We start from the raw sequence: 13,575 nt of genomic DNA, 5'->3' as shown, positions 1-13,575 counted from the left end.
CATCTAATATTAACTTTTTTTTTAACAACTTTTCTTTGGGTCTAATATATATCTAGTACGAGTCTTATACCAATCAATTTTCAAGTCGGTTCAATTTCAAATTTGATAAAAACTCGGGTTAAATTAACCATTTAATCCTAACAATCGTGTTCTGAATAGCTCAAATCTCAATAGTCAAATCAATACGGAGTATTAGACAACACAAATCAATTGTCATAAAACAATAGTGTGCTATGATTAGTAGATTTAATACACATTATTAAGACCACACTTTAGAAGAATTGTCCTCATTACACTCATTAGTGCCTAAAAACCATTCGTGCATAGGATCATTTGATGATGCTAATCTAGACAACCCTACACCCTAGAAACCCAAAATCAAGCACAACAAATAACATTATTATTTGCATTTCCCACAACTAATAATTAAACAAATCATTTTTTTTTTTTTTTTTTGTTGATGCAAATAAATAAACAAATAATAAATCCCTACAGACAGCACGAGATGGTCAGAAATTCCACAGAAAAACAAGACACACACAAAGAAACGACTAGAGCAAAAATAATCTCAAAAAATCAAAATTTAAAATTTTAAAAAAAATTAAAAATTTACGAATCCAATGAAACCAAAACCACTAACCAAGTGAAAGCTGTAACTTAGATTTCCCCTTTCTCAAAGCAAAGAACACCATTTTCTCTCTCCTCAAAAATGGCGTAAACTTCTTCTACCTTCAACAATGGCGCAACCACCGCCAAACCCTAAACCTCGCCGCCTCACTCCATGTCATCGTCACCCTAATCTTCTTACTACTGGTCTTTGTGCGCCATGTCTTCGGGAGCGACTCTCTCTCCTCAACCCATCTTCTGCTTGTGGTGAAGCTTCAACTTCTTCTGCTGCTTCCGCCGGAGTTTTGCCGGAGTTGCGGCGGTGCAAGACTTTCTCGGCGAAGAACTGTGATGTTGTCGTCGGAATGGAGCCTCGCCGGAGATCTTGCGATGTTCGTGGTCGGAAATCGTTGTCGTCTTTGTTTGATATTGATGATGATAACGATGAAGAGGACGACGTCGTTTCAGTTCAATCGAGGAATTTAGGGTTTTTGAGTAAAGGTACTTGTCCTGTTCCCGAGGAGGAAGAGATTGAAGTAGTTGAAGGTGAAGTAGATGTTAAACCTAGGGTTTCTAATTTTAGAAATGTAGAAGATGAATTTGAGGAAGCTAATAGGACTATGAAAGAGTTTATAGATCTTGAATTGCAAGTTAAAAATAGTAGTAATAAGAAGGATTTTAAGGAAATTGCTGGTAGTTTCTGGATTGCTGCTTCTGTATTCAGTAAGAAGTTTCGAAAATGGGGGAAGAAGCAGAAGAGAGAGAATAGTGATTGTAATGGAAGAACAAGCAACAATGGCGGTGTTGGTTTGGGGGAGATGAAGCTTGAGAATTTGAGAGGGAGAAGGTTGAGGGATACTCAATCAGAGGTTGGTGATTATGGGTTCGGAAGGCGGTCTTGCGATACCGATCCTCGAGGTTCAATTGATTTAGGTAGAGCTTCGATTGATTGTGGTGGGTTTGGAAGGAGGTCTTGTGATACAGACCCTAGGTTTTCTATTGATTTAGGGCGGGCATCGGTCGATTGTGGTAGAATGTCGATTGATGAGGTTGGGAGGAGTGAGTTTGATGCTCCGAGGGCGTCTTGGGACGGGAATATGCTAGGTGGGAGACCAGCATTGTCTCGTGGTAATGCGAATGGAAATGCCCCGATGGTTTCGGTTATTGAGAATGCTATGGCTACAGTTTACGGGTTTGATAATCGAGTATTGAGTGAAGGGAAGACGAAGGTGGAGAGTGGGAGTGATAGGGAGAGGTGGAGGAATGGGTTTGATCGATCTATGAGTTCAGTAAGGAGGGATATGGGGGTGATTGAGGATGTTGAAGCTAAGGGAATATCGAATGCCAGGGTTTCACCTGCTGCTATTGGGATCTTCAATGGGACTAAGTTGCTTATAACTGAGAAAGATTTGAATGAGTGGAGGTTGAATTCGAATTCCCTAAGGGATGATAATAGCTCGGAGAGCTTTGAGACGGCTTCTAAAGACCTTGCATCCGTCTCTAGCAGCAGTAATGGCAAGGGGTTCAAGAAATGCCGCCAATGGAGCAAGTTGTGGAGTATTTGGGGCTTGCTAAATCGAAGGAAGGGAGACAAATTTGGAAATGAAGAAGGCGATAGAGAACATTTTCAGAGTCCTGATGCTGATTCTGCAGACATCAGTGGAAGGAAACTTACACGAAGCCATAGCACATCGAGCTCTAGAGGCTCTTCCACGATAGTTGGTTCAGTTGGTGGAGTAACGAGTAGGAATGAATCAAAGGCCATTGTTAGGAGTAGGCAGGAACCTGTTGTTTTACAGAGGAATCGAAGCGCTAGGTACACTAACTCACCTAATCACCCCCTCGATAATGGCTTGTTACGATTTTATTTGACGCCATTGAGGAGCCGTAGGAGAAATAGGTTAGGAAAAAGTAGATTGAAGAACTCAAAATCTTTGGCTAGAAGTGTATTAAGGTTGTAATACTGATTACTGAAACAATAGAGCAGTATATGTTGATATGAGCTTTCAGTTTCAGGGCATTCTGTAAAGACACTTGTAACCTTGTTTCATGTTGCTTCTACTATAAAACTTATTTGTAATTTTACCTTTTAGAACACTTTGATGCATTTTTAAATAACATGATCATGATCTCAATTATGCTAACGATTGTTCTTATATGATTATATGCTTTGCTTTTGTGTATGATCTCAATTGGTGTAATGATGTTTGGTGACGCTTTCATTGTTCAAACGGAGTAATTGTAATATGCATTGTGTTATGTTGGTTATTTCATAATTTTGGGACTGAGGTTTGCAAAAACAGTTTATTAAGTGAGGTTTCTTTTACTCAGGCAGGCTGCTGAGTACTGAACTACTGACTACATATTTCTTGGTATGTTCGTAGTAAATGATTGTGGATGACATTCTTGGTGATTTGGTCTATCAGTTTAGCTAGCAAAAAAAATGTATTTTCAGAGGCTACTCATTTTTCTTACTCTCTTAATCTCACTAAGATCGCTCTATCTGACACAAAAAAATCGCAAAAAAAAAAAGGTTAAATGGGCAAATCTAATGGGATGGGAGGGAGTATGAGGTTTTATTTTGTGAAGTGAGATGACAGGAGGAGTGCACTTTCGTGGCATATGACATGGGTAAATCAAAGTCTTTCATCGAGTCCGAGAAAAACAAAACAAGCGTTCACTTAGTTTAATAAACTGTCAAATACAAAAATGTCTGTTCCCCCCTTTTAGTTTTTACCATTCCTACTGTATGATGTTTGTAACATTTGTGATATGCGAGCTAAGATTTTTCGATTATGAAGTTGCTGGGCAACCCTCACGTTGTTCTTGGGTTATTTCCTTAACCCTTGATGTGTCTCATCCTATTCAAAGCTGAAAGACCTCTAATTCCAAAACAGTTACAAAGTAAGCAAATTTTTTGGCACGGAAGCGATACTAGTTTGAGCTTTAACATAGCCAGTATAGCACTAGATTCACTTCATCTTTCCCTGTACAATGCGGAATAATTCCTTATAACTACCTCTGTCCAGTCGTCCGGATTTACTGATCACATTAAGGTCAAGAACACTATCAGGGGGTGTTTGATATAAACATTGAAAACAAAATGAAAAAGAAGCAAATAAGAGGGGGAAAAGGAATAATCTAACTACTTTTCCATTTGTTGGATTTAACCATGTAGATAAATTACTTAAACCTAACTCCCTCTCTTTTTGTCAGCGGAAAGTAAGGGTAATTATTACCTTAAGTTTTTAAAAAATAATAAATAGGTGGAAACTATTACCCCTTAGGTAATGGTAATTGTTACTCAAACTATCTAACCAAACACTCTGTAATGATAAATCCGTTTCCAACCAAAATATCACTCTTACTAAACATGCTCTCAATATTACTATTACTTCCGCACAAGAGAAGTTTTCCTTTAAAAGGGGGGAAAAAGGGGGTGAGACCAGGTGGTAGACGATAAATTTGCATTCGAACAAGGAATGTTTCTATTACCTTCTCATCTAAAGCACAATATGAGCAGAAAAAAATAGTGTCACAAAACTGTGCAGCTTGACTTTCCTAGATACACACAGCCTTCTCAACATTGAGTCAAGTTTGCCGCAAGAAAATCCCCGTTAGGGTGTATAATCACAAAGTTCAGGCCTAAATTTTGCTACTTTTGCACTGTAATGTGCAACCATTACAGGCAAAAACCCAAAAAAGGGGAATCCTCTGAAGTCTGAACTAAAAGGAAACCTGAAAAGAGTTGTTCAGTAAGATACCGGTTCCAGTGTGTCATCTTCTCCCAGTCAAGTAGTGGGACTTGGCAAGTTTTGTACTATCATCACTATTGGGTCGCGGTCTTTTCTGAGAGCTCTTGGTATTTGGAGCTTCCTCCACCTCATCATCATCACTATCAAGCAATTTATATCCCAACCGAGTTATCATGCTAATGCGCTTAGGAACATATACATTCAGATAATAACTGACAATATCTTTCCTGGTCTTAGATGGGAAGGATGATTCAGCTGGCTGCAGAAAACTCTTACCCTGTGACAATGGATTTGCACAGACAAGGCTATCGAACTTCTTTTTCTGTTTTGATGTCCAGGACTTGCCAACATCTTCACCCATCTCGTCAAATTTCCAACTCTTAAATGCAGGGCCCAGGTCAGATTGCAACCTTGCTCTTGCTTCCGAAATATGTTGTTTTGCACACTGTGAAGAACCAGGAGAAGAACAAGAGCAGGAATCAGGCCTTCCCTTTCCTATTTTACCTCCTGAATCAGTACTGTCATTTTGAAAGGCCCAAATTCTGGTACCTAACCACCTTGAAGTATCTAAATCACCATTTTCGTGCATATGATTAGAAGCACTTGTCCATTCTGGCACATCAGCTTGAAATCGAGGACCAACAGGTATTACTAGTGCAGGCAGGCAATCATTAATATATTCTAACCAGTCCGCTGACTTCTGAGGTGATTGCAGATTTCTTTTCTTTGGCTTGTGCATGGCGAATGTATCAAACTGCAGCCTAGTTATATTTAAACATTGATACCCAGATGATTAATATTTAGTAAGTTGGAGTAACTTGCTGGTTCCCAATATTCACAAGAATCAAGATGTCTGTACATGTGCATGTTGTCAAATCAAATGGAAAATCTTGTTGAGTTCAACTAAAAAGTACCAGATTCAAATCTGTAATGCTGGAGAATATTTCTGATTCCGCACAATATGCTGCTCAAAGCCTTCAGCTGTAGTCCAAATTAACCAGTCCTTAACTAACTCCTTAGAATCAGCTGATCCAACCAGTCCAATAACCTATTAATGAAAAGAAGAATTGATTTAGCACATTAAACAAAAGTGATCGAATAGTAGCTAAAGCAACAAAGTAGTCAAACTTTCATATGCCACTACAATAAAACCACCAGCAAACAAGAATCCAATTATGCAAGGGTCGGATACGAAAAAATATACAGCTTACCCCTGCAGAAGCAGAGAAATTTTTGTTTCCATATACCCTCCATCCAGGAGAGACCATTCTGGTATACCATTTTAATTTGACTTCCTTTAATTCACCTAAAGACCTTTCTCTAAACTTATCAGAACTTACTTGAAATTATTAGTGAATTGAACTAGGGAAGCCCTCATCAGAAATAATTGCAGCTTATCGGAGCCTTTTTGAACTAATATCCACTGAAACTTTTTTTTAAGGTGAAAAGAGCACAGCTGTTCTGTTATCGAGTACAATTGATGAGCTAGCTGACGAGGAAATCATCCTACACACTTAATGCAACAAGGGGAACAAGGACCCAAAGGGCCCCTTTTCACACAATATTGACAATACTACTCAGACAGCCATGAATTAGAGGTACACCACTTTAAACAGCTCTATCACCACTTGGTTCCCATAGAAGGACAGAACAGCATATTTGCTGTTTCAAATAACATCGCAGGAACTATATATTCTCACTCTTACATCATTTTATCAGCAATGCATTAAGTAAAGAAAAAATCCATCCGAGTATAATCTAAGAAACAAGATCAACTATCTCAGCTAAGCACATATAGCTATTTGTCACAGCCCACTAAGGCAAAATACCACAATACTATTTTACCACTCCAATCGCATTACATGTATCCCTAATGTACAAATAGATCCACCACCAGACCAAAGTACGCAACAAGTTGAACCAATTTCCCATCCTTCTCACACTATTTCATAAACAATACCTTATGTGTTTCTTGTAGATTTATGTGACTACACTTCTTCCCATTATTGGAAAAAAATAATAATAATAATACATGCATACAAGTACCTTTACATATTTATGAGATTCCAAAAGTACATTATCTAACAAGTTAGTTGAGGATTTTACTTCCATCTATATGAGATGTCAAGGTTATACTCCATTTATATTCTTACTGTATATGACAATTTTTGCACTTGCCAACACAAAATTCATGTTAACCAATATGAAAATTTCACATTTGAAAGCAAAGCTATAAGAAAACGGAAAATTATTTTTTTAAAAAAGGACCCAACAAGATTCGCCACATCGTTCTAACATAAAACATGGTGGGTTTTGCATAAACATCATCGATTTTTTCCGTAAAACTGCACTTCGTACCTACATAAAATAGCTTTTCCACAATAACTCCCTTCAACAATTGATACCTGTCTACTAAATGACTTCATTTGTGAGTAAATACCACATCAAAAACTATCTTGAATACACTTAGCAAGCTTCATCTATGAACATGACATAAACACAATTACTCAATGCTGCAAGTGGGGTATGGTAATGACGTTGTTGAGGACGATCTGTTTTGACTAACATCTTGCATATATACGCTATATGCATTAGAGTAGATTAATCTTGTATAAAGGCCGCATGTTATCACCAATTTCATGTAACACAGAAACCTCCACTTCTGATTAATCTCAACTAAACATTCTGTGCATGATACTAAGACAGCAATTGGAATCCACATGAGAAAAAGTTATGCAGTAGCCTGTACTTCCTCCCCGGCTCCCTCAACTAGCAAACAAGGTACATAGAGGGGAAAAAAATAGGAAAAGAGCACTACATACAAAGAACATAAGCAATTACACATCTAAACATGTAGAGAAAGACAAGAACATAGAACCAGCCAAGCCTACCTATTTAACTATATTTGTGACATTTATTATACCCCTTCCTTGGGCAATTCCAAAACATGAAAGCATATTTTATCAGAACTTCTCATAATGGTCATAAACAAGTCCTCTTATTCTTATGAAGTTGAAGCAAATAATAGCAATGCTATACACTTATTCGATTCAAAAACCAATTAGAACCATGGAAAAAAAAAAGGTATATTAAAGCATACATAGCAATATTATTTAATTTACATAACCTTATCGCCAATTTGTTAGCCACATTCTACCAGTAAATCCAAGTCCATCACATCATTTAGATGGGTTCTTGACAACAAATCTCGGAAGCTGTGCGAATGTTCCGAATTAACAACTCTTCCCTAGCATGCTAATGCGTAGTAATTGGAATAGAACCATCACACATATGAACTACATTGTTAATTTTCTTTACATTTTATTTCTTGAACTACCCAATAACAATTCTTAGACATTTTAAGGATCTAAAAATGAACTTAAATGTAACATTTACTTTGCACTAAATTTCTGCAGCTACCCAATAACAATTCTCGAGGGTTTTAGTACCCGAAAATGAACTAATTGATAAATTCTAGTTTCCATTTTATTCTGAGGCATGAATGTAGGCAAAAAATACATGTAAATTGGTTCACATTACTAATTGAAAAAACTAAAATAACCCAAAAAAAAAAAAAAAAAATCGAAGAGAAAAATATTTGCAAAAAAAAGTAAATCTAAGAAATAGCATCCCGCTTCCGACGAACCCGCAATCAATTGAATTGAATCCACCCAAGATTCCCACACCGTCAGAACCCCAAAAAAAATTCCCAAATCAGATAAAATGATTTAAATTAGTACAATAAACTAATCTTTCCGGGTCAAATCTAAGCCACCCCATTAATGATTTAAAAATGGAAAAAATGAAAAACCCAGTTCAAATTCATAGAGAAGAGAAAAAAAAAAAACCTGTGAAAACAAACCTTGCTTTCTTCCTCACTAAAACGGAGCTCCAATTTTCGTCGGATTTGCCTCACTGGATCAAACAAAGATGGAAGAAAGAGAAAATTTTTTGATTGAAAAGAAAAGGAAGGGGGTGTTGCGGCGGAGATGACGGTGGTGGTGGCGGCGGAGGAGGTGGTGGTGGTGGCGGCGGCAACCTAAGAAGGTTGGGGAGGGGAAAGGTAGGAGAAAGAACTCATTCTTTCCTTGGTTTTTTTTTTTCTAAATTGTCTTTTTTTCTTTTTTACTTTTAATGTTTCTCAACTATTTGTTGGGTTTATTTTTAGAATTGTAATACTTTAATTTTCACGTTTGTCAATGCATTTATTTATAATATACTTAGTATATTCCGTGTATAATACTCTACCGTATCTGTTTCTTTTTTATGGTTACAGTTTGACTTTTACGGTATCAGGTGCACAACTTTAACCACTATATAATATTCAAGTAAATATGTAACCATAGAAAAGATTTGGAGAGAGTATAGTATAACCACAGTCAATATTGTGTGCTATGTGTGGAAAATTTGTACTACAAAAGCGATTGTACCTTATACTCTCTCTATTTCAAAATAAGTTCTCCTATATAATTTTTCTACAGATTAAGGCTAGGTTCAAATCACCTGATCGGATATAAAGATCTGAGCTAATTTTATTGAATTATGTGGTATTTTAATTTGACCAGATTTTGACATTATTTGTGCACTAATTCATATGATGAAAAATGATCAAATGAGATGTCATTATATTCGTATTAATATACAATTTCAAATATGAAATTTTTGTAGTTTTTTAAACTGCGAAACTAAAGATATCTAACCATAAATAAGTCCAAATAAAGGAATTTTTGTTAATTACTACCTCAAAAACAGAGGCTTTGTGAATTACTACCCCTAAAAAAAGTTCTTCATTACTACCCCTAATTCACCTAAATAGGACCGATTACTACCCAATTGCACTTTCCAATGACTTAACTCACCTTATGACGTCATTACTCCGATTTAACCACAGTTCACACTAACTCCAATCTAATTAACCTAACTAACCCAAATTAACACAATAAACATTAAACAAAAAATTACCGCAACTAATTCTTCTATATAAATCAGTATCCCCAATTCAACCCCTATAACAGCTCTTTCACCATATCCAACTCAAATCCTCTCATCTTATCCATTGCAAATCTCCAAATCTTCAATTTTCTGTCACATCGCACAGTTTAGCTTGCCAGAGGAAGACATCTTAAGAGATAATTCATTAATTTGCTTCAATGTTAGTGTAAAGTTGTCTAATTTTTAGGGTTTACTGTAATTTCATAATTGAACAATTAAGCAACATAAATCCTTCAATTCAAACCTAATTTAGCATTTGTTTTTGGTTGCAGATGAGTTTGCAAATTGCTCGAGCCAATAGAAGGCTTTGTAGGTGTGGATTACCTACTTCAATCATGACCTCTTAGACAAAAGAGAATCCGGGAAGACGATTTGTTGCCTACCAGATTTTGATGCAGAAACAAACACAAGGGGTTGCAATAATTTTTACTGGCATGATGAAGAAATGACTCAATGGCAAAGGGACACCATACTAAGGCTTTTGGAAGAAAGACAGGAACTGAGAGAAGAGAATGAGATTATGAAGAAGCAATTGGCATCATTGAATCAGGAATCTAGGAAAATTAAGACTAAGTATGTGATGTTGAAGATGAAGCACAACTATGGAGATGTCAAACTAAGCAACTGGGCTATAGGTCTCATTGATGTTGTTGTAGTTGGTTTGTTTTGGTTTAGGGGGGTTTAATGCAATGTATGAATAGGTTGGATTTTGGTAGTGAAATTGTAAGATAGTAGTATTTGGTTGTTATGTGTAGTGTAACTTGGAAGTGCTTTAACTTTATCAATAAGATGGTTTGAATTTGACTTTCATATTATTGTTTGCAAATCAAGGTAATTGAACCAAATCAATCAAGCTCAAAACAGGAGAAGCAAAGTAAATACATTCATTTTGATAAGCAAAGTCAGCATACACAATAACAAAAGCTTGACTATAATTGCCAAGACCAACATAAATAGTCAAAATAGAACATAACTTGGCAAAATAGGCATGCATGCCATAATTGTACTACAAAATAGGACTTAAACTACCTAAATGTTGAAGTCTTACACCAAACACATTACATAACAGTTGTACTTTGAACCTAAACAAACAACTACTCTCTCATTTCATCAGTTGGACTACTAAGCTGCTATGACTGCCCTGCTCTTCTGACAGTTGATGCTTGGGATGAGCTCTCTCCAACCTTAGCTTATGTTTCCTGCTGGTTATACCCTGCACAATCCACCACCAAATTAAGAAAGAAAATTTTGTAAGGGATGCCAAAAACACCAAAAGAGAAATACAAGTACCTTGTTTTTAGACCTATTTTCCTTCTGCAACCCTCATTGCTCTGCTATGCACCATCCATGGGTCATCAGAGAATGGTTTCCCGCCCTTATTCTTGGGTTTAGATGAGGTTTCAAGGGTTGGGTTCTTGCATCTCTTGATGTTATGTCCATATTGCATGCAATTGGAACACTTGTATGGCTTCCCACCCATTCTTGCAGCCTTCTTTGCAAGGTCAGCAGCCCTCTCAGCATCCTCTCCAACTTCCTTCTTCCTTTTCTTCTTTGATGGCCTGCTTGGCATGACCTTAAATGGGGGTGGAAGTGGCTCAGGGAAAGAAGTCTTTTCCCATTGCTTAAGCCCTGGCATAGGCATCAATACAGCGGTATAGGCAGCTAGGTACTTGTCCCTTGAATAAGCTGCATCCACATAATCCTCATCTGGATCCCCTCTCATGTACAAAATACAAGCATATGCATAATGGCATGGTATCCCTATCAACTGCCAAGAATAGCAACTGCATTTCCATGCATTCAAATCAACTAGATGCCTATCTCCATTGTTTTCAACCTCAAACAACACTTCTGTAATCCCAGTCAGTATTTTGTACTTCCTAGTTCTCTCAGCCCAATCAAATTGTTTATTAACATAAGGCATGAACCTCCATTGCATTTTTTGAGCTCCCTCCCTTTTCTGACAATTTCTTTGCATAACATATCTTCTCATCCATTCCACGTGTGTTAAAATTGGTTTGTCTCTTGCTTGTTTTAAGACATTGTTAAAGCTCTCACACGTGTTATTCAAAAGCATTTTTGATTTAGGGGTAGAAGAAAATGCATGCCTATTCCAGCAATGGGAGGGGATAACAGACATGTATTCATATGCTTTCTCAGACATGGTTTTCAATTTTTGCATATGCTCATTGAATTCTAACTTTTCTGACAATTTCTGACAATTTCTTTGCATAACATATCTTCTCATCCATTCCACGTGTGTTAAAATTGGTTTGTCTCTTGCTTGTTTTAAGACATTGTTAAAGCTCTCACACGTGTTATTCAAAAGCATTTTTGATTTAGGGGTAGAAGAAAATGCATGCCTATTCCAGCAATGGGAGGGGATAACAGACATGTATTCATATGCTTTCTCAGACATGGTTTTCAATTTTTGCATATGCTCATTGAATTCTAACTGCACAATCACAATAAACCAAACAACCAAAGCTAATCTAATTACAACAACAAACACTGGCTTTAAGCATACATTTAGGAAAATGAGGTGCATACCACAGTTGTAGCCTTTGCTGCTTTCCACAACAACTCCTTGTAAGCCAAACCATTCCACTTCAGCTTGAAATTTGACCATATGTGCCTCCAACAGAATCTGATTCCAGCCTTGGGTACAACATTTTGGAAAGCTTCTAACAGTCCCTGCAAAACATTCCACACAGTTAGTTATATGTCCCATTCCCAAAACTTAATCAAAATGAATCAAAGCAAAGTCACTAGAGAGAGCAAACTCACTTTTTGTCTATCTGACATGAAAGTGTATCCATGTCCATCCACTATTCCCAATGCTGAAGCTAACAGGTCCAATAACCATGACCAAGTGTCTAACACCCCAAGCTAGGGGATAAATGTTGTTATTCCCATCACTTGCCATTGCCACAAGACAGATCCCTGGATATGGACCTGTTAGATGGCAACCATCTAACCCAATAAGAGGCCTACACCCTGCCTTGAAGCCATCCATCCCTGGCTTTAGTGATATAAACATCCTCTGGAAAATGGGAAGGGGTCTCTCTATGTTCTCACACATGCAGAAAGCACTGCTACCCTCATTGTACTTCTTCATAGCATATGCATAATCCCACACCCTTTGTATTGCTCTGACCTATCTCCATACAACATCATCTTTGCTCTTGCTCTTGCAAACCATAACTTGTAATAACCACAATAAACACCTGTATCTCTCAAAACCCTTTGACCAAACCACTCTGGATCAGACCTCCAATCTTCCAAGTACTTCTCTGCCAAGTACTCTGAGGTCACTTTTCTGTTCTTTTCTGCAGCCCTACATGTGTGCTTCAACTTCATTGCCCTAATGAACATTGTTTCTTCTAGCTTCAGTGTTCTTGCAATAACCTTGAACTTGCACAAAGGCTAAAGACAAGAATAGTTTCTCTTAGACCTTTTTGGGTCCCATAGGCAAGCACATCTATCTTTGCAATAAGCAGTCACCTTCTTCTTCCCATTGTGCAGCAAGTAGTAGTCATATTTGTTCTCTATTGCATGTTGTCTCAGTGCTTTTCTAAACACATTCACTGAAGGAAACCTTAACTTAGGTGTGAGCTTAATTGGATGCTCAAAATTAACTTCTGGGTTGAATGTTTAATTTGTGTCCTGTCAGCCTCCTCATCTGACCCATCTATGCTTCCTGGCTCTTCAGAATCATAATCAATTTCCTCACCTAAGTTTGACTGTTCTGCCAAGTCAACTTGTAGCCTAGCTTGAGACCTAGTGACTCTACTAGGGACTTCCTTCACTTCTCTAGCAGGCAAAGTAACTCCTCCAATGCTGCTTACTACAGTGTGTAGAATATTTGCCCCCAAACCATCAGCAAACAAATCTTCTTCTTCCTTGTCATCAAAATCATAGTCATCTAAATATGGAAGGACATTAAGTTCATAGTTAAACTCATCTTTATCCTCAAACTGTTCTCTTAATTCATCTCCATTCTAAAACACATCTTCTGCCTCCTCTAACTCATCCCCATCCTTACCACTTTCATTATCTTCTTCCCCATCCAGCCAAACTCTCTTACCTGTTGACCTAGGTTCTAGAACAGAGTTAGCCACCTCCTTCCTCTTTCTGGATACCTTTTTCTTACTTCCTGTCTTCTCTACAGCCACATCCTCCTTCTTCTTACTCCCTTTATTCTCTGCAGCCACAACATCAT

The 13,575-nt window shown here is 37.4% G+C and overlaps 3 protein-coding genes across 4 annotated transcripts; 1 reads left to right on the top strand and 2 right to left on the bottom strand.

Annotated features, from left to right (window-relative positions):
• Nucleotides 1-524: 524 nt before the first annotated feature.
• On the top strand, nucleotides 525-2,701 carry LOC110688310 (UPF0503 protein At3g09070, chloroplastic-like). The gene has a single exon (XM_021865047.1). It carries the CDS (start codon nucleotides 738-740, stop codon nucleotides 2,565-2,567), a length of 1,830 nt encoding a protein of 609 aa, XP_021720739.1. The 5' UTR covers nucleotides 525-737; the 3' UTR covers nucleotides 2,568-2,701.
• A 1,358-nt stretch (nucleotides 2,702-4,059) lies between these two features.
• On the bottom strand, nucleotides 4,060-8,724 carry LOC110688309 (AT-rich interactive domain-containing protein 2-like). Of its 2 annotated transcripts, XM_021865046.1 has the most exons (3): nucleotides 8,224-8,724; nucleotides 5,276-5,409; nucleotides 4,060-5,122 (listed from the first exon to the last, which is right to left on the bottom strand). In XM_021865046.1, exon 3 carries the CDS (start codon nucleotides 5,098-5,100, stop codon nucleotides 4,384-4,386), a length of 717 nt encoding a protein of 238 aa, XP_021720738.1. In that variant the 5' UTR covers nucleotides 5,101-5,122; nucleotides 5,276-5,409; nucleotides 8,224-8,724; the 3' UTR covers nucleotides 4,060-4,383. The 2 variants fall into 2 exon arrangements, with proteins under 2 accessions (XP_021720738.1, XP_021720737.1); XM_021865045.1 differs by having other exon boundaries at nucleotides 4,060-5,409; nucleotides 8,210-8,723.
• Nucleotides 8,725-10,656: 1,932 nt separating this feature from the next.
• Nucleotides 10,657-12,471, bottom strand: LOC110688589. The gene is made up of 3 exons (XM_021865356.1): nucleotides 12,157-12,471; nucleotides 11,904-12,047; nucleotides 10,657-11,808 (listed from the first exon to the last, which is right to left on the bottom strand). The coding sequence occupies exons 1-3, from the start codon at nucleotides 12,469-12,471 to the stop codon at nucleotides 10,657-10,659; spliced, it is 1,611 nt and encodes a 536-aa protein (XP_021721048.1).
• Between the last annotated feature and the right edge of the window lie 1,104 nt (nucleotides 12,472-13,575).

Source organism: Chenopodium quinoa, unplaced genomic scaffold (assembly GCF_001683475.1).
Source record: "Chenopodium quinoa cultivar QQ74 unplaced genomic scaffold, ASM168347v1, whole genome shotgun sequence".
Lineage (NCBI taxonomy): Eukaryota > Viridiplantae > Streptophyta > Magnoliopsida > Caryophyllales > Amaranthaceae > Chenopodium > Chenopodium quinoa.
Note: the sequence above shows the minus strand (reverse complement) of the source record. Positions and strands in the feature narration are given on the sequence as shown.

What these genes read in the sequence shown, in the direction of transcription:
- LOC110688310 (XM_021865047.1), top strand. Translation starts at nt 738, where the DNA reads ATGGCGCAACCACCGCCAAACCCTAAACCTCGCCGCCTCACTCCATGT.
- LOC110688309 (XM_021865046.1), bottom strand. Translation starts at nt 5,100, where the DNA reads ATGCACAAGCCAAAGAAAAGAAATCTGCAATCACCTCAGAAGTCAGCG.
- LOC110688589 (XM_021865356.1), bottom strand. Translation starts at nt 12,471, where the DNA reads ATGAAGAAGTACAATGAGGGTAGCAGTGCTTTCTGCATGTGTGAGAAC. An exon ending in GGACATGGATACACTTTCAT is followed by an intron (nt 12,048 to 12,156) that starts GTCAGATAGACA and finishes AATGTTTTGCAG; the next exon opens with GGACTGTTAGAAGCTTTCCA. An exon ending in CAGCAAAGGCTACAACTGTG is followed by an intron (nt 11,809 to 11,903) that starts GTATGCACCTCA and finishes GTGATTGTGCAG; the next exon opens with TTAGAATTCAATGAGCATAT.